This window comes from Lactuca serriola, chromosome 8 (assembly GCF_051521515.1).
Source record: "Lactuca serriola cultivar US96UC23 chromosome 8, Lser_US96UC23_V15, whole genome shotgun sequence".
Lineage (NCBI taxonomy): Eukaryota > Viridiplantae > Streptophyta > Magnoliopsida > Asterales > Asteraceae > Lactuca > Lactuca serriola.
In genome coordinates, this window is record NC_136415.1 from 36,027,161 (window position 1) to 36,046,062 (window position 18,902).

The 18,902-nt window shown below is 34.1% G+C and overlaps 3 protein-coding genes across 4 annotated transcripts; 2 read left to right on the forward strand and 1 right to left on the reverse strand.

Moving 5' to 3' along the window:
- Positions 1 to 4,022: 4,022 nt before the first annotated feature.
- Positions 4,023 to 8,068, forward strand: LOC145066009 (U-box domain-containing protein 44-like). 2 transcript variants are annotated; one of them, XM_079013150.1, is made up of 4 exons: positions 4,023 to 4,378; positions 4,949 to 5,032; positions 5,140 to 5,709; positions 5,798 to 8,068. In XM_079013150.1, the coding sequence occupies exons 3-4, from the start codon at positions 5,155 to 5,157 to the stop codon at positions 7,676 to 7,678; spliced, it is 2,436 nt and encodes an 811-aa protein (XP_078869276.1). In that variant the 5' UTR covers positions 4,023 to 4,378; positions 4,949 to 5,032; positions 5,140 to 5,154; the 3' UTR covers positions 7,679 to 8,068. The 2 variants fall into 2 exon arrangements, with proteins under 2 accessions (XP_078869276.1, XP_078869277.1); XM_079013151.1 differs by having other exon boundaries at positions 4,952 to 5,032.
- A 2,774-nt stretch (positions 8,069 to 10,842) lies between these two features.
- On the forward strand, positions 10,843 to 13,280 carry LOC145070939 (TLR4 regulator/MIR-interacting MSAP protein). Its single transcript, XM_079017888.1, has 9 exons — positions 10,843 to 11,003; positions 11,782 to 11,808; positions 11,936 to 12,015; positions 12,128 to 12,200; positions 12,283 to 12,340; positions 12,492 to 12,543; positions 12,663 to 12,687; positions 12,830 to 12,921; positions 13,024 to 13,280. The coding sequence occupies exons 1-9, from the start codon at positions 10,893 to 10,895 to the stop codon at positions 13,079 to 13,081; spliced, it is 576 nt and encodes a 191-aa protein (XP_078874014.1). The 5' UTR covers positions 10,843 to 10,892; the 3' UTR covers positions 13,082 to 13,280.
- An 827-nt stretch (positions 13,281 to 14,107) lies between these two features.
- Positions 14,108 to 16,150, reverse strand: LOC145069109 (putative protein phosphatase 2C 27). Its single transcript, XM_079016079.1, has 4 exons — positions 15,509 to 16,150; positions 15,188 to 15,364; positions 14,908 to 15,113; positions 14,108 to 14,804 (listed from the first exon to the last, which is right to left on the reverse strand). The coding sequence occupies exons 1-4, from the start codon at positions 15,701 to 15,703 to the stop codon at positions 14,237 to 14,239; spliced, it is 1,146 nt and encodes a 381-aa protein (XP_078872205.1). The 5' UTR covers positions 15,704 to 16,150; the 3' UTR covers positions 14,108 to 14,236.
- Positions 16,151 to 18,902: the final 2,752 nt, after the last annotated feature.

Consider the following 18,902-nt stretch of genomic DNA (forward strand, 5'->3'; position numbering starts at 1 on the left):
TTCCTTTAACTCTTTGTCCCACTTGACACGCCGAGTCCCTCCCTATGCTCGATGAGTCATACCAGTCATGAATCGCGGGGCCACCCCGACTCAACTCGCCGAGTCTCAAGAACAACTCGGCGAGTACCGCCTTGAACTCCAGTCCTCTAATTCCCTCCTGACTCACTGAGTCATCCCCCAACTCGGCAAGTCTACTCGCTGAACAATTTATGTGAAACCCTAACCCTACTCACCGAGTCCCAAGAACAACTCGGCGAGTTCATGCCATGCACAAACTCTACTGACCTCCTGCGGTCAGATCTGTTTCCCCAAACCATAGATCTGGCCTCCCCAAGCATGAATGTCACGTAAAGTTCGAAACTTGATGCTTGTACAACCACAACAAGGCATCAAAAGGAGATTTAGTCCCAAAAATGGCAACCTAAGTCCAATAACCCCAAACTGATCCATAAAGCTCCAAGGGTTAAGGTCTCTGGACCTCTTTGAGTCCAGATCCAAGGCACAAACTCGAAGAGGGACTATTTTCTCCACATAATCACTCTCCAAAGGGGGTTAGAAAACCCTAACTCTAAAGATTAACACCAAAACTGAAGGAGGTTCGAACTATTACCTCAAAATGAAGTCTATGAACTCTGGAGCTGCTTGAATCGCACCTCCTCTTTGCTCTTGTCACCTTCTTCTTGCTAAACCAAAGGTTCAAGGATCAAAAAGTGACTTCTTCTCTCTCACAACGATTTAGCTCACTTAGGGTTCTCTCAAAGGGACCGGTAGCCGCAATGGGAGGCTATAAGTACCCTTAAATAGGCTCCAACCCCGGGGATTTAGGGTTTCATTAAAAAGCGTGGACTCGCCGAGTCCACTAATGGACTCGTCGAGTCCGGACGTGAACCCGGATGAACATTCGCAACCCTACGGGGTACCAATAAATCCTCTCCGGTAGTATAACCAGAGTCTCCTGGAGGGAGAGCGTGAAATTTGTGGATAGATCTATTCGGGACTGACAATCTCACACCTAAACTGCTAGCTATAGTTAGGCGGGCACGCCTGTGGTGAAAAATTTTGGAAATCATACGACTCCTGAAGAACGTCAAGAAGGTCACGGGTCAAATTAGTATGGTTATACGACTCACAATACATATAAACTAACTTTGTTCATGGATTGCTTTCCTTCTTCTATAGTTTTATTTATGTAATAAAACTACCTACTTACTTACTGGAGGGTATTTCCAGGGACACAACTTATGGTTTTATCTTAAGTAGTAAAACTACTATACTTACTGGTGGCAACCAGGGTTTTCTTACCGAATGGGAATCGACTAACATGTTAGAAAATATGGGATTTTCTGGGAAAACATGCATATGTATTTCATAACTTAATAATAATGGTTTTCGATATTTACTGAAATCTTTATCAATGGAACTGAAGTATTTTCCTAAGATTTAGTAACCAGTTTTTCATTACAAAACATGCTTATGAACTCACCAGCTTTATGCTGATATTTCTAAAACTGCTTGTATTCTCAGGTCAATGTTAGACCTGTATCTTGCTTACTTTTGGAGAAGACGGTGCATATAGAAGTCTCGTCTTTACTTTTGTTTATACTGATGTATATAAATTATGTATTTCTCCGCTTTCAAACAAATGTAAATATTCTTATGTAATGTAATGGTTGTGTTTACTATGCTTACTATGTACAATGGTTGTGATACTACTAATGACGTCCTCTGCCCCGGAACGTTTCCGTCATCGGTTTCGGGGTGTGACAAAGAGTCACAAAGACAGCTAGCATCCTACATAACACAATCCAGTGGGTCGGCATTGGTGCCTTCGACTCACGACTATAGTGAAGAGGTCACATCGCTAATGCAGTCAAACGTCAACAACCCACACAATCAGGAAATATGTACTAAACGCTACCTAGATTACCACACAAGATAAACTCTTAGGCTATCTTTGTAAACTAGAACTTTGACTAAAAGTCAACAAGTCAAAAGTCAATCCTCAAAGTCAATAGTCAAATCAAGGTTAAAATTGTCAATCAGCAACCATCCACGTCATGGGCACTAAATGTCAAAACAGTCGATGATCCCCCAGTCGCCACATCGTGACAGCCTAAGGCCACGTCGTGGGGACTGGTCTAAACAGCTCAAACAAGCTTAATCCATTTTCTTCCGATTTCAAGAGCTCCAAAGCTCAAATTTGGTCCTTTCCAAGGTCTTAATGGATAAAGTTTCTAACTTTATCCCTTAAGACATTCGTATAAGTCTAGATCTAGGTTCTAGAGTCCAAAAAAGGCAACTTAATGCATTAGTCTCTTAATCCTTCAAGCCAAACAACCAAACTTTCTAGGAGGCATTCCTTATCTCAGAATACCATAAAAATCATTGTTATTTAGACATGTATGTCCAATGCATGTCTTAAACATAAGCTATGTCAAAATGAAGGGAAAATGAGATCAAATCCCATGTATGACGCCCAAAACTCACTAACTCTCCAAATCCATTGAATAAAACCTTTAATGCACCACAAGGATTCATAAAGTTGCCAACTTTATGACATCCTACTATCCAAACATTCCCAAAATATGAGAAAATGGATAAGAAGCATAGATCCAAGGCCCTAATGCATGAAGATTTGAACTTGATTACTCACAAGAATCCAGAAGATACTCAAACAGAAGTTCCAAGCTTGCCAAGATGATCTCACAACCTTAAAACACACGGCTACAAATTAAATTGTCACGTCGTGGTGATGCCATCACTATATCTGGCAACCCAAATTTTCTTATAATTAAATAAAATTCATACCTTGGGATCTGTATGTTATAGAACAACTCGAGAACGAAATTACAGCCAGAGAAACATAGACTCCCTCTTCCCAGTTGTACCGTTAATTGTACCCTTGATGTCTCTCGAGCTCTCTAACTCGATGATGCTCTTTATTGCTCTTTTCGGAATCCATCTCCACTTCAGTGTCATGTTTTTAGAGGGTATTTAGGATTGCTTATTTAAAACAACTTATGATTTTAGTGAAATGTTTATTAGCTTATCTAGTGTCAAAATAGAGTTTTTTTTTTTAATCTTAATTGGTTTGGGTGGCTTCAAAACCCTAAACTAGTTGTTACCTTATGTGTTTGTTTCTTTCTTGCTAGGTTTTCTGATTAATAAAATTCCATCGTTCTAAAAAAAACTAACACGAGGGAGCTAATAACACCGGATATTAACTCTAATCCTTTGACAATTTGGTATAAAAGGGTGAGTATAATCTCCAATTATTGCATAGTATATGATAATTACTTTAATACGTATTATAACTTAAGTAACCACTAATATGCAATCAATACGTATAATATCTTAACCAACTACAAACATGAAGTTCATCAATCTCATATAATCATCTTCCCCATTTTATCATATAAACCCTAGTTTAATGACATGGATCATAAAGTGAATTGTGCACTTGTAACGTTTTCATTGTTAGCTCATGCATTATCATTTATACTCTTCACAATTTTACGAGTAAAATTAGATGAAAATTAATACACCAATATCATCATACTTGTACAATCGAATTTTTATTACAATTAAACAATGTTTATAACGCACTCGGTTACAAAATACAATATACTCATTTAGTATAGAATTGATGATGTTACACAATCAATGCTACCGGTACTGTAAAATTGTGTCCGAAGAAACCTTAGAGAGTCGACATACAAATCAAAACTCAAAGCTAATATCCTTAAAAACATTGGAACATATTTATACATATATCATTTCATATAACATGCATTCAAAAATATATGATAAAACAATCGTATATTTAATATTTGTCAAATATTATTTAATCATATTATAAAAAGAATCTTTATGAGCATAAAAAAAAAATTAAAAACAATAGTTGAAAAGGTTGATCAATCATCAAAAAGACACGCTTTAATTTGGATATTGAAAATCCTTCCATGTTATCGAGTCAAACGGTATGCCATACACTCCACAATTGTGTCACTATGTTCTACGGTCTAATACGACGACTATTATCATTGACTTCAAAACCTCCCTCATCTTTCTCTCTCTAAAACCTTTGTATGAGTATTAAAAATTTTACAGAACTTTCATTTTTGACTTTTGAATTTCTGTCATCTTTCAATTTGATCACTTGGGCACCTTCCTTCTCTTTTCTTTCGATTAGACGGAGAAATTGTCAGAAAAAAAAAACCCCAAATTTCATCCGATACTAACAAATTAAGAAATCCTCTCCTCATTCTCATATGTTATTTGTATTGTTGATAAAACCCTTTTTGCGTCAATAATTGATACCACAGGTCGAAGGATGAATTCACCTCTGCAGAAGTTCAATTGAGTTGCAGAATACAAGGTAATTTTGCTTGTTTTTTTCTATAAATTATGCGCAGGTGTTATTGTGATTATGATTTGCTGTGAGCTTCTGATCCAGAGTGGATACTGGACCAAATATGCGATTCTTCATTTTTCATTTTGACTTTGAGATTACTTTTATGCTTTTTATATATTGGGGTTTTGCATTGATTTTTGCCAATGGAAATTGTAGTAGAAATCTTGATGTTATAAGATGACATCTCTAAGATAGGTCAAATTATAAAGTGAATTGGTGGTCTTTGAAATTTTTCTGAAATTCACACAATTACTTCTGCTTGTAATGAAATTTGCAACATGAAGGTTTGATTATTAATCTATGGACTAAATTACCCTTTATTAGTAACATGGAATATGTCCTATATTCCTATTCGGATGTTCTGATATGAATGTAACAAGTTCCATTATTGACAACATTTCTATAAGAGTTGTCTCCTTGCCCTTACAAAGTATCGATGACATTGATTTTAATCCAAAAGATTATCTCTTCTATCGTTCTTGAGGAGGGTCATTTATGTAATTGACTAATAGTTGATCTTTATTATTACTGTAGAAGACCTCCTTGCATCAATGTGTCAATACCAAGGCTAGAAGTGTCACACTTCCAGAATTTCCAAAAAGCTAGCAACATTTGAAGGTGAACTTCCTTTTTAAATGTTACATGTTTGTAGCTAATTATCTATATTTATAATTTTGGTTTGCAATTTATATAATGTGATTGTTGATTTTTTATATCTTTCACAGGCTGCATTCAGTCAAATGGCAGGGAGTTGGGATGAAAGTCATGAACTTGGTAGCCAATCAGATGATAGCTTCCAATACGAAAGACAACACATAGAGCCAATTTATGACGCATTCATATGCCCTCTTACAAAACAAATTATGAGAGACCCTGTAACCCTAGAAAATGGACAAACATTCGAACGTGAAGCCATTGAAAATTGGTTCAACGAATGTAAAGAAAACAACAGAAAACTCATTTGCCCCTTAACGTTAAAAGAACTAAAAACAACCGATATGAATCCAAGTATTGCTTTGAGGAACACAATTGAAGAATGGAATGCTAGAAACGAAGCTGTCCAGCTGGACATGGCCCGCAAATCTTTAAATATCGGTTGTCCCGAGACTGATATTTTGCGTGCTTTGAGATTTGTTCAAGATCTTTGCAAAAGGAATCTTTCAAATAAGCATATAATTCGTAATGCTGATTTGATTCCAATGATTGTTGATATGTTGAAGAGTAGTAGTCGAAGAGTGAGGTGTACAACTTTGAAGACTCTTCATGTTGTGGTGGAGGATGATGATGATAATAAGGTGACTAATTTAATTAATCTTTGATTTTTAATTCGTTAATTTGAACGAAAGTTGTATCATGTATGTGATTCTTTTTGTTAATTTGCAGGAAATAATGGCGGAAGGAGACAACGTGAGGACAATAGTGAAGTTTTTGTCTCATGAACAATCTAAAGAGAGAGAAGAAGCTGTATCTTTGCTCTTTGAGCTTTCAAAATCCGAAGCGATGGTTGAAAAGATCGGATCTGTTAATGGAGCAATCTTGATATTAGTTGGAATGACAAGTAGTAAATCTGAAAATGTGTCAACAGTCGAGAAAGCGGATAAAATTCTTGAAAATTTGGAGAATAACGAGAATAATGTGAGACAAATGGCTGAAAATGGTAGATTGCAACCTCTTTTGACACTTCTTCTAGAAGGTTCACCAGAACTCAAACTTTCTATGGCGTCATACCTCGGTGAGCTGGCATTAAGCAACGATGTAAAAGTCTACGTGGCAACATCCGTGGGGCCCGCATTAATCAACCTAATGAAAACCACCAACATCCAATCACGAGAAGCCGCCTTAAAAGCCTTAAACCAAGTCTCCTCATGCGAACCAAGTGCCAAAATCTTAGTTGACCAAGGCATCCTTTCACCATTAGTCCAACACCTTTTCACAAGTCAAAGTCAACTCCCGATGCGCCTCAAAGAAATCTCCGCCACAATTCTTGCCAACATTGTAGCCTCCGATTCCGACTTCGATTCCATTCCCGTGGGCCCCAACCACCAAACTTTAGTCTCCGAAGACATAATCCATAACCTCCTCCACCTCATCAGCAACACGGGCCCCGCCATCGAATGCAAACTTTTACACGTCCTCGTGGGCCTCACAAACTCACCCGTTACTTTAATAAGTGTTGTGTCAGCAATCAAAAGCTCGGGTGCTATTAATAGTTTAGTGCAATTCATCGAGGCCCCACAACAAGATCTTCGTTTAGCTTCGATTAAACTTTTACATAATTTGTCCCCGAACATGGGACAAGAGTTGGCGAGTTCGTTACGTGGGGCAGCCGGTCAACTCGGTGGGTTAATCAAAGTGATTTCAGAAAACATCGCGAGTACCGAGGAACAAGCGGCAGCTGTCGGGTTGTTGGCGGACCTTCCGGAACGTGACATGGGACTTACAAGACAAATGTTGGATGAAGGCGCGTTTGAAATGGTAGTTTCTAGAATCAAAATGATAAGACAAGGGGAACCCAGAAGATCCCGTTTTGTAACACCGTATTTAGAAGGTCTTGTGAGAGTCCTTTCGAGGTTGACTTTTGTGTTGACCGAGGAACCGAAGGCTGTTTCATTATGTCGTGAACATGATCTCGCGGGGTTGTTTGTTGACTTACTTCAAGTCAATGGGCTTGATAACGTGCAAATGGTTTCGGCTTTTTCTTTAGAGAATTTATCTCAAGAATCGAAGAATTTGACTCAACTCCCTGAGATTCCGCCACCTGGCTATTGTGGGGTGATGTTTCCTTGTTTTAGCAAACAACCGGTGATGACGGGGCTATGTAGGGTCCACCGTGGGGCGTGTTCTAGAAGGGATACTTTTTGTCTTCTAGAAGGTCCCGGATTAGCTAGGCTTGTGGCGCTTTTGGATCATACGAATGAGTTAGTGATTGAAGCTGCATTGGCTGCTTTATCAACTTTGTTGGATGATGGAGTGAATATAGAACAAGGGGTTGCTGCTTTATGTGAGTCTGAAGGGATTAAGCCGATTTTGGATGTTTTAGTTGAAAAAAAGACTGATAATTTATGGAGGCGAGCTGTTTGGGTTGTTGAAAGGCTTTTAAGGACTGAAGATATCGCGTATGAAGTTTCGGGTGATCCGAATGTTAGTACAGCTCTTGTGCAGGCGTTCCAGCATGGCGATTATCGGACACGTCAGATTGCTGAGCGGGCGTTGAAACATGTTGACAAGATTCCAAACTTTTCGGGGATCTTTCCCAACACATAATGGAAGATTCTAGAAACAATTGTCGATGTTGTTGTATGATATGTGGTTTTGTATTATGTTTTATTTTATTTTTTTTGTTTCTTCATGTTGTTTTCGTTATACACTGTTGGTGTGAAGGGATTTTGACATTAATGGCTTTTAGCCGTTTTTGTGATTTCTTTTACGTTGGATAGTGTATATAGAAAACAGATATGATGTTTTTTTTCATTAGATGTGTATAATTGATTTTTTGCTTTGTTGTTTGAATCGAGGATATGTTGGGTGTAAAATTGTGCAGTTGTTTTGTTGTCTTTACTTAAAAGAATTTGTTGAGGAAGTTGAAGGGTGTATGTCGTTTGAGTTGTTGAATTGTAACATAAAAAAAATGTAATTTAAGTTGATTTTATTTTAGTGAATGTGTTTCCAAACTCAACAAGGCAACAATGAACGAATTATGATATAATATATGGGACTTGGTTACCAAAAGGTCAATTCTATTGTAGTTACCTTGTCTATTATTTGATTATAGTGGTTCATAAGGTTGTGTTTGGTTTTAGAATGGATTGGACAAGCTTTTTTGTGCTCTATTCGATGATGAAACGAGGGGGTATTTGTTTCTTTTGTTTATGCGTCTTTGCATAAACAAAAGACCAAAAACAAATAGGGATGTCAAAAAATCACGTGGGGGCCCCGTCCCGTATGGGGGCATTTGTTGAAAAAAATCGGGGACGGGGGCGGGGGTGGGGGCAAGGTTAACCCCCGTTTTAATTTCGGGGGCGGGGGCGGGGGTTGGTAGTCCCGTCCCGAAACCCCCGTGGGGGCCCCGTTAATAAACTATATAATTTGACATATATTAATTATATAAATATAATAAACAATAAAATGATTTTTACATATAAAAATTCAACAAAAACATGTTTTAAAGTTGTTTGTAACATGTAAAATTATGTTATAAATATCTATTTGTTACAAAAAAAAAAAATAGTTTTTTTTAGCTCAAACAAAAACTTATTTTAGCCCAAATAAGTTAGCACAAAATAAAATGGGGGCGGGGGCGGGGGTCAGAAGGGGAATTCGGGGGCGGGGGCGGAGGTGGAAATGATGGAGATTTCGGGGGCGGGAGCGGGGGCGGGGGAACGGGAAAATTTTGGGGGCGGGGGCGGGGGATGCAATCTCCGTCCCGTTTGCCCCCGTTGACATCCCTAAAAACAAACATTAATTATGCCTTTTGCATAGCAAGAACCAGAGAATAAATTTTTGTCTTTTATATTTATCGTGATACTAAAAACTGTAACTTGTAGTTATGTGTTATCTTGCATAAAAATCATTATCTAAAAGTTGACTTTGAGAATATGTTTTCTAAAAATAAAAGTTTTTGAGATTATGTATTTTACATGTGTATTAAAATTTAATGAAAATATGTTTTTTTTTCTAAAAATTTGCCAAAAGTATATGATATCCGACTTGATTGCAAGTATATTATAGTTTTTAAAATAACTATATAGGGAAATATATCATTCAAACTTATTTATTTATTTTCAAAATCTTCAACTTCATTTATGTAACAAGTCAAACATGGTTGCCTTAAAACTTTTTAATTTGATTCAATTAGGTTAGGTTGACTTGCAAAGAAAACGACTAGTTGATTTTAGTTATAAATGTGTTAAAAATATTTGAGTTAATATTATTTATATTAAAAATCATTAATTTAGTTATTAAAGACACATTTTATATAAATATAAAACTATTCCTAAAAAACTAGTTTATTTAGTACATTATTAAAAATGAAGTATTTATAAAAGTTTATGTATTATTCAGGTTATAAAGTCATGACTTTTTTTATGTAAAAGAAAATGACAAAAATCAACAATCGTTGATTAAAAGTTACAAGAAACCAACAACTGTTCTCTATTAGAAAAAAGAATACAATAAGAATATAGTATATAATACTTTTTTATGTTAAAAAAAGTTATTACTTTATCATTAGTGAATATAATGACTTTTTGAAGGTTACCGACTAAAATCTCAAACATATAAAGGGTTGTTCAATTTCTTATCATTTTCCATTAACAATTATGGATTTTGTCTTTTTGTTAAAAGGAAATGAAAATTTTGTTTTATCACTAATTAGTCTAAAGTATAGACTTTTATAAAGATTCCTCTTATTTAAACTATATTTGACATGACGTTTAGGCATTCATAATGCATTAAACTTATTAGAGTTTAATGGATTAGTACATCATCATTTACTTACTATACAATTTTATATTAATTTTCCTACAATACATTGAACCCAATAGAGTTTAATAAAATATATATTTATTAGTTAAAAGATTTCTTGTTCCCTATTGAAGAGTTCAGTGGTCATTGAACTCCATATCCATTGAATGCCAATATGACATCCCACAATGATAGAGTTTAATCCATTAAATGTCAATTAGACATGTTATTTTATTCAACTCTCTCATTGAAATTTACATTATGGATGCTCTTAGCATGGTTTATATGTTTATTTATTTGTTAATTTTTCACTTTTTGCATACATTTATACATATTTTTATATAGATGTTTATTCTTATCTATGATGAAAATATATAAGTTAATACTTAATGGTATTTAAAATAAGTATGATTAGTTTAACATTTAGATATGTTGGTAACATGTTCTATCTAAAGGATGTTTTTCAAAAAATTGTTTATGTTGAGCAAAACATTGCATATTATGTTGTTAGTACTATGAAGTTTGTGGTTCACCGTTCAAACTAAAATATTTATAGAACTCGGTTGTTATTGTGATCACTAATTGTATCGTGATCACTAATTAAATGTATATATATTTATAACGAATTATCCTTAGTTAGAACAATGAATCAATAGTTACTGTTTGGTTGAATGGAGAAATATTGGGAAATAGATTGCTTTGGTTGCTATTGAATGACATTTAAACATGTGATTTAGTAAACAATCTATGAAGACAAAAATAATAAAGCTCTACAAAAGTCAACACTTAAAAGGGCACATATGCAATTTCTAAATCTCAAAGGGGGCAAATGGATAATACAATCAATCTGATGTGGCGGAGCCCTTCCAGCCTGCGCCAGGCGGCTCTTCCCGATTGGTCACAACACTCTTCTTCCACGTAACCAAACTCTCCGGTCAGCGGTCAATATTTTAGTTTAGATCGCTGCTTATCAAAGGAGTTTATAGTAGGTGTACGCCGTAGAGAAGAACAGAAGATGACGATGAGGGCGGCGTTGCGACGGTTGATCTTCGTTGCGGCTATATTTATCACTTTATCTATAGCTCATTCCATTCATGACAAATGCGCAGCTTGCAATGCCGTAGCTGTGAGTAATCAACCTTTTCATCATTTGATCTTGAAATTGTTCGATCTGTAGTTTGCTATGGTGCATCCAATTTGTGATTTTATATGTGATGTATGGAAATCTGTGCTGGTTTTGGGGTAATTGGAACTTCTATCCTAGCTTGAAAACCTAAATATGTTTAGCTATTTTCTGTTAAATTTAGAGTTATGAGGATATATGTTAATTAGCCTTTGTGATTTGTTCTAGTAAACAAGAACTATGATTCCGGTTTCTAGTACTTTACTTCAAGTTTTGTGCCTAAGACTGGAAGTGCTAATCTTTGGATTCTCAAGCACCTGATTTCGTGAAACCCCTGGAAAGGGTGGAAATACAGTTTAAGGAATGTGAAGAAACATGATCTTAAAGATATCTAGGAATATGATTATCGCAAACGCCTTATTATCTTCCCTTAGATTTCTAACATTTTGTTTTATGTTGGTAGAAACTTTTTGGAAGGAAGAGATTTCTGTTTGTAGGAGATCAAAAGGAATTCAAGTTTTTTCAGTATGATATGTAAATATGTGAAAGCCTGAAAGGAATTGCAATGCAAATTATGTTAGTAATTTGTAATTTCTTTCTTGTTTTATAAAAACATCATATATGAAATGAACATTTACACAACCCATTTACTAAATTTTCTTATTTAGGAAGCTAACTGTTTATAGAACTCTTTTAGAATAACAATAAACTATAAACTAACTAAACATAAATTGATCACTACCATGGATTTGAAATTGATTAGTACTTTCACATTTTGCAGGAGGAACTGGAACTTGAAATGATGAAGGTACACTTTTTTTTTCTCCTTTTTCTCCAATGCATTATTTCATTCCTGTATCATGACTTAAAACTTATTCAATTATCTATTCTGTAAATTTTTTTTACAATCATGTTTTACTTTTATATTATTCCAGGAAAAACCAAAAAATCATCTAGATATGAGGCATCGTTTGGATTCCACAGGTCAACGCAGAGGAAAGGTAATAGATTACAGGTAAAATTTTAAATAACTTTTCACCTTTCTTTATTATTTATTAAAATCAACTTTTCCCACACAAAATTTTTTATATGACAACATAATACAATAATCAATTTCTGTTATACAGAGTCAGTGAGCTGAGAGTTGTTGACCTCTTAGATGGACTTTGTGATAAAATGCAAGACTATACTCTTCAGAAGGTATTATTATTCTTATATCTGAATAATGAAGTAAAAACTTTATTCTTTCATTTTGTTCATTATTTTTTTGGAAATTATGCAGATAGATTCAAACAAAAAAACATGGATTAAAGTGGATGATTGGGATGACATGACTAGTAGTATGTATTGGTGAATAACTTCCTTCAGTAAGCTTGTTTTATATGGTTTATTTGTTAATTAAAATTAAAAAGAGTTAAGTAAAAAAATGTTGACTGATTTCAAGTAAGTTTGAGGTTTTATGTGACAAATCTTGTTATTTATATTTTACAGATAAGCAAGAATCACGTGCTCATTCGAAAGAGATATCATCTTATTGTGGAAGGTGAGATGAGAAAACTAATTTACACCATAAAAATATTTAATATTTTGTATTGGTATTTTTATTTATTTTGAAAAAATCTACACACCAATTGTATTTATTTGTGTATACTTATTTTCCAGGTTACTTGAGGAAACCGAAGATGAGGTGCGCCAAAGCTTTCTTGAACTTAGGGTTTAATGAGCTACACTTCTATATAATCTTTTTCAGTTTTTTAAATAATAAATTATATGATTATCTTAAGTAATATATAGAATAGTGTTAAAACTAATAAATAAATAAAATACAGCTAGCGGAATTGATAAAGAAAGGATCAGTCAAAGTAGGAGAAGTGAGCAAAGTTTTGTGTCAAGATCTTAGCAAACATTGCAAGAAAACAAGGTAATTTTGAATATTTCATCCCATTTCTCATCTGTTACGCATGACATGATATAACAGAATATGTTGTATTGTGTTGTGTTTGATGTTGACATTTTTGTGTAGTGGTCAACATGAGTCAACCCATGATGATGAAGATGATGAAGCTAATGAAGAACTTTGATTGAATAAACCCAAACAAGGATGGGGGATGGAAGCATACTAATACGGATATTAATTGAGATGAACTTTGTTTTATTTTTGTATCTTAAAATTTTTGTTGGAATTAATGCTTATCATCAACAAAGAAACATGTTGGACAAGTGATCCTTAATGTATTCTTCATTGCATTGGATCTGTTAATCGAATATAAAATTTAAAAATGTATGTTCAAAATCAAAGTTTAATTATAAAAAATAATTCAAAATCAAAATCGAATTCCGTCTTGTATTAATCTTAAGATTTATTAAGTATTAAAGTTATAATCATTGCTACTTCGAATTCATAATAATCATGAAAGATATAATCATTGCTACTTTGAAATCATAATAACATGGTTCTAATGTTCATGCTTAAGAAATCTTTGATTTTTATTATTTTTGGTAATTATTTTATTATGAAAAATTTATATCTTATTTTACAATTTAGTTTTTTATGAATTCCTTTTTACCTTTTTTTTACATATTTGTTTTCTAGTATATATAAATTAGTTTATTAATTTTTTGGATTGAAAAAACATTTAAAAGTTCGTTTTCTTTACATATTTTTTTACAAACAATAAGGGCACTTTTATGTATTGCTAAACTTAATCGATTAAAAATGTCTTAAGTTAACCCACTGTATATCAAAAAAATTCCTAAGCATCGGCATGGTACAGACTTACGAAATACTTTTTACAAAAAAAAAAAATTATTCAATTTATTTATAAATTCATTTTGTTACATGTTTTATAAAGATTTTTTCGTTTTCAAATTTAGTTTTCTTTCAGCTTTTACATACGTATTTATTTTCATGAATATAAGGTTCTAAAAATATGAAAAAATTTATTTTTATTTTTAAAATATTCATATCTACAAACTAGGAGTACACCCTTACCTATTGTACATTCATAAAACTTCTGCAGAGACTGTAATTTACTCAAAGAAATAGTGTACAATGGGGAAACTAATTAATCATCAAGAGTACTCGACTTACCAAAATGTACAAAATCTCAAAACAAAAAACACCAATAATCTCAAGTCTTATTTCCCAAAAACTAGTACACAAATTAACATTTAAAAAAAAAAAAAAAAAAAAAAAAAAAAAGTTATAAACACAAATTACACATATCCTCTCTCTCTCACGAATTACCATCCAAAACGCCCTTAAGAAAATTAATCCCTTCAGAAGATATACTCCTCCTATGTCCCACTTGCGGTTGCACCTCAATCCAGGGGGGCGGATCCGGTGAGAAACAGACCACAATAACCGTTAAATTATCACACGTGTTTCTCTTAAGCGCTTCCCTCACAAGCTCTTTAGAACACCTCTCAGGATCATTATGAATCATCAATTCTTTTCTAGCAATTGTTACAGCGCATTGACTACTCATCACATCCCATAACCCATCACACCCCATGATCACAAACTCATCTTCTTCCATCAACAAAACTTCTTGCAACTCTGGTTCTGAACTCAACGGGCAGCCTGACCCTGACCCTTTTGGGAACTTCATATGCCAATCCCCAAGTGCCCGGGCAACCGATAGCTGCCCGTTTAGATACCCGTCGTATATTACACCACCCAGTTTTTCAATTCTGTGTCTTTCGGTCACACTGTTTGGTTTGTGGTCGTTTGAGAGCTCGATTGCCCTGCCCCTTTTTCCTAAAACTGCCCGACAATCGCCCGCGTTTGCAACCACCATCTTCCTATAATCATCATCATGTTTGAGAATTCGGATTACTCTTTTTACCAGATGAAGAAGAGAATGAAAAGGAGAAGGGAATCAGAATTCAGAACCAACCAGCTTACCTTCCGAATATGAAGGTGGTTAATGCAGTGGTTCCGGAAGAAATGTCGACGCTGCTGTTTTCTGCAAATGCTTGATCGGCTTTCATGTATGCGTTTCTTATTGCTTTTTTTAAACAACCTGGGAACTGGGGATCTTCGACTATGAATTTTAATATGTTTTTTCTAACATAAGATGCAGCATCTGTGCCACCATGCCCATCGAAAACCTGTTGAATTAATTAATTGGTGGAAGTTTAGATGAAGAAAAAAGAAGAGAGATGGATTTTGGAAAGATGGATACCCCGTAGAAAGCTCCGAGGGAAGGAAAACCTTCTGTTCTGTCTAAATGTTGAAGAAGGTTGTCTATACATATATGTTCGTCTTCCATGTATTCCTTTGGCCCTTTCTCTGCACAGCTTCCTGATCGAATCATAGGCATATATTCCGATTTCCCATCAACAATCCCAAAGTTAAAGTCCTAGGGAAGTACGATTTGCGCAATATTAGTCATTCTAACACTTGTAATTTGCTTATAATTGGGTTTCAATAAGTAACTGAATGATGAATTTACGATGTGAAATATGAACTAGCAAGTATTGAAGGGGAGAAATGATTTAAATACCGGATCTGTAGGTGTCAGGAGTGTAGCTGTGCTCATGCTATGACGGACTAATGAAAGATGCCTTGGAGGTTTTCCGATATCCAGTTCATTTAATTGCTCTGAATTCTGCGATTTCTCTTCGCCGGAGATAATATCATTAGTGAAACCATCTTCTACCATTACATATGACGGCGAGTAACCGGTGCCGGCAGCCATACTCTATTTTGGGAAATAAAACTTCATCCCAAGTCAAGTAATCTACATAAAGCCTCTGATCATGTAACTTCGACGATCGGATTTTTTGATACACTGATGATCACTTCTTAATCAACGAAACAACGAACTAGATATAACTCAGTGCCAGCAACAAAAATCGCAATTTTCAACAAAATCTCGGTCGATTGAAGCTAAATAGCGAAGCAAAAAAAACAAATCGTGTACGAACAATGGAATCTATGGAAAAAGAACCTCGGATCCTACTCAAAGTATGAATTTCAGAAATCACGATCGAATATTTCACTATAATTAGACAGCATGGTGGATATAAACAGAATTGCTCGCAGATGAGAAGCAGGTGTGATGCTTTTGTTCGCCTATTTATCTCTATTGTCACCCAATTTAAGAAACCCTAGAAAGCACTGTCCAGAAACAGAAATCAGAAAGGAAAGGGGAGAGGAGTGTACATATTTATGACAAGATTAATAACAGTTAGACCCCCTATAGTTATGAATAATTCGTTAACATCCTCACAAAATAGTTTATGTGGCACTATTGACGAATAAACGTAACTTATGGTTCTTAAGCTTAATATGTGACAAGTAAATGAATATGGGAAAATAGGGTAGAATTATACTTGTATTGCATATGAAGGAATTTATAGAGCAAAACTATGATAAAATGACATTAAGAAGTTTATAATATTTGTTAGTAACGTAAAATGTTTAGTTTTTAGCGCTTATTAGAATAGGCAATCGTCAAATACAAGTTAATTTAATAAGTAGTTATGTGGCAATACACCTTTCAAATCAATATTGGTAATTAATTTATAGTGTTTGGTACCAATCAATTGTAAATACATCCAAATTCCCAAACCACGCTGCTTTAAATTATGTTTTTTATAGCAATGGGCCATTTTATAGGTGCATGTTTCGATGTTATTAATAGAGAAGATATGTGTGAATTCTTAAATAGGAAGTCGTGTCAATTGATATAGTGGTTAATATGCAAAATTGCAAATATATATAAGTTTTTTTAAAAAACAAAAACTTCGTGACAAGGATTTTCGGGTCATTTTTCACATATCAATTAATATTCCGTTGTAAATATTGAGTTATATTTCATACCCTAAATTCACTATGGGCCAACCTCGATGGCTACAAAAGCTAAAGAATACCGAGATAAATAAACTATTATCTTATAACATTAGTTTTTAGATAAAATTGTAAAAATGGTCCCTGTGGTATTCATTTTTTTGGGGGTTTTAGTCAAAACCTCGATTTTTATTTTGGTCTCTCGAAAAACTGAAAAAACTAAAATGCTTTTTCTAATATATTTTTTTTATTTTTTTATTTAATTTAAAAGAAAAAAATAAATAAATACTAATTTGGGCCCATATATATATATATATATATATATATATATATATATATATATATATATATATATATATATATATATATATATATGGGAAAAGTGAATATACCCTTAAGGGTATATAAGCTTAGGTACCCAAACTCACCATACTACATCGTTTTGTATCATATATAGACATTGTAATTGTCCAGTGTTCTTATAATTCAACTTCTAACTTGAATTACTTCAAAGAGTTTTATAAATTTCATATTTATCTTCTTCTTAGATAATTGTCATTTTCAACAATAATATATATAGCCTAGTAAGTGTTCAACAAAAAGATGTGATGTAAGAGGAAGACAATAGTGAAAATTTAATAATATTGAATATAAATCAAGTTAACATTTGAAGTTTAACAATAATATAATGAATATATCAAACAAAACGACATATTATTATGAGTTTGGGTACCTAAGCTTATATACCCTTAAGGGTATATTCACTTTTCCCTATATATATATATATATATATATATATATATATATATATATATATATATATATATATATATATATATATATATATCTCACAACGCACCCAAATATCAATCCCTCTCGTTCGTATCTCACCGGCCAAAGGAAAAGAACGAAGAACTTGACACCGGCCACCACCTCCCTCTACCCCCTCCTGTCGAGTCACTCCAGCCATCACTGGAGCCATTTCTTCCCTCCTTCGTCTCCGCCAGCAGAAGACCAAACAGAAGCAACAGAGGCTGTCGGAGCTCTTCCCTCCGCCACCCACTGCCACCTTCCCACCGAGAAACACCTCCCTCCTCGTTTTTTCTGTTGATCGGAGCAACCCATTGCCGCCGAACGCCACTGCCGTGGAGTTCCGACCACCACCTTGCCGCCACTACAGTCATGTTTCCCCTTTCCCCTTTCCTCTCTCATACTCTCCTATCTCCCTTCTAAATCTTTGTTCAATATTTATCTTTCAAGATTGGATCAAGAAAGGTGATGGTTGTATTTAATCTGTATAATGTCTGCATATTTTTATTAGATTGGATCAAGAAAAGTGATGGTTGTGTTTAATCTGTATAATGTCTGCATATTTTTGTTGGAACTTTGTTCATTGTATTTGATGAAATTCCTGTCAAATAGCTCATCTTGTGGAACTCAATGATTCTACTGGGTGGTAATTATGGAAACTTAGAAGATGCACGTAAGGTGTTTGATCAAATGCTCAAATAAGATAGTGATGTTTTGTCGAGGAAGACAAAGGGCAAAGGAGGTGTATATGTATTTGAGTTACATGTATTATTTTTAACTTCAATGTATATGTATGTGATTTTATTATATTGGAAGCAGATATAAGGAAGAAGACGATGTGAGAGAGAGAGAGAGAGAGGTGGGTCCGGTTTTATATTTAATAATAATAATAATTTTAAAAAGTGAAAGAAAAATGAAAATTAAATTCATTAAGGGTATAATAGTCTTTTTAGTTTGGACAGGGACCAAAAATGCAAACAAAATAGTTTAAAAGGACCACCAATCCAAAAAAGTCGGAGTTTGGACTAAAACCCCAAAAAAAATGCATACAACAGGGACCATTTTTGCAATTTTGTCTAGTTTTTATTTGAATTAATATTGTTGTTAATTGTTTTTTGAAGGTCTAGTAAATACTTTCTACTTGTTATAAATTGGCTTTAGAACTTCTTTTAGAATTCAAACACGATATACAAGTCCCATAAAAGCTCAAAGTGATTTGGGGTAGGGAGTACCCCTCATATGGACACGTTTACGAGAATGATTTTGACATTAGCAACTTAGATGTTACACGTTAT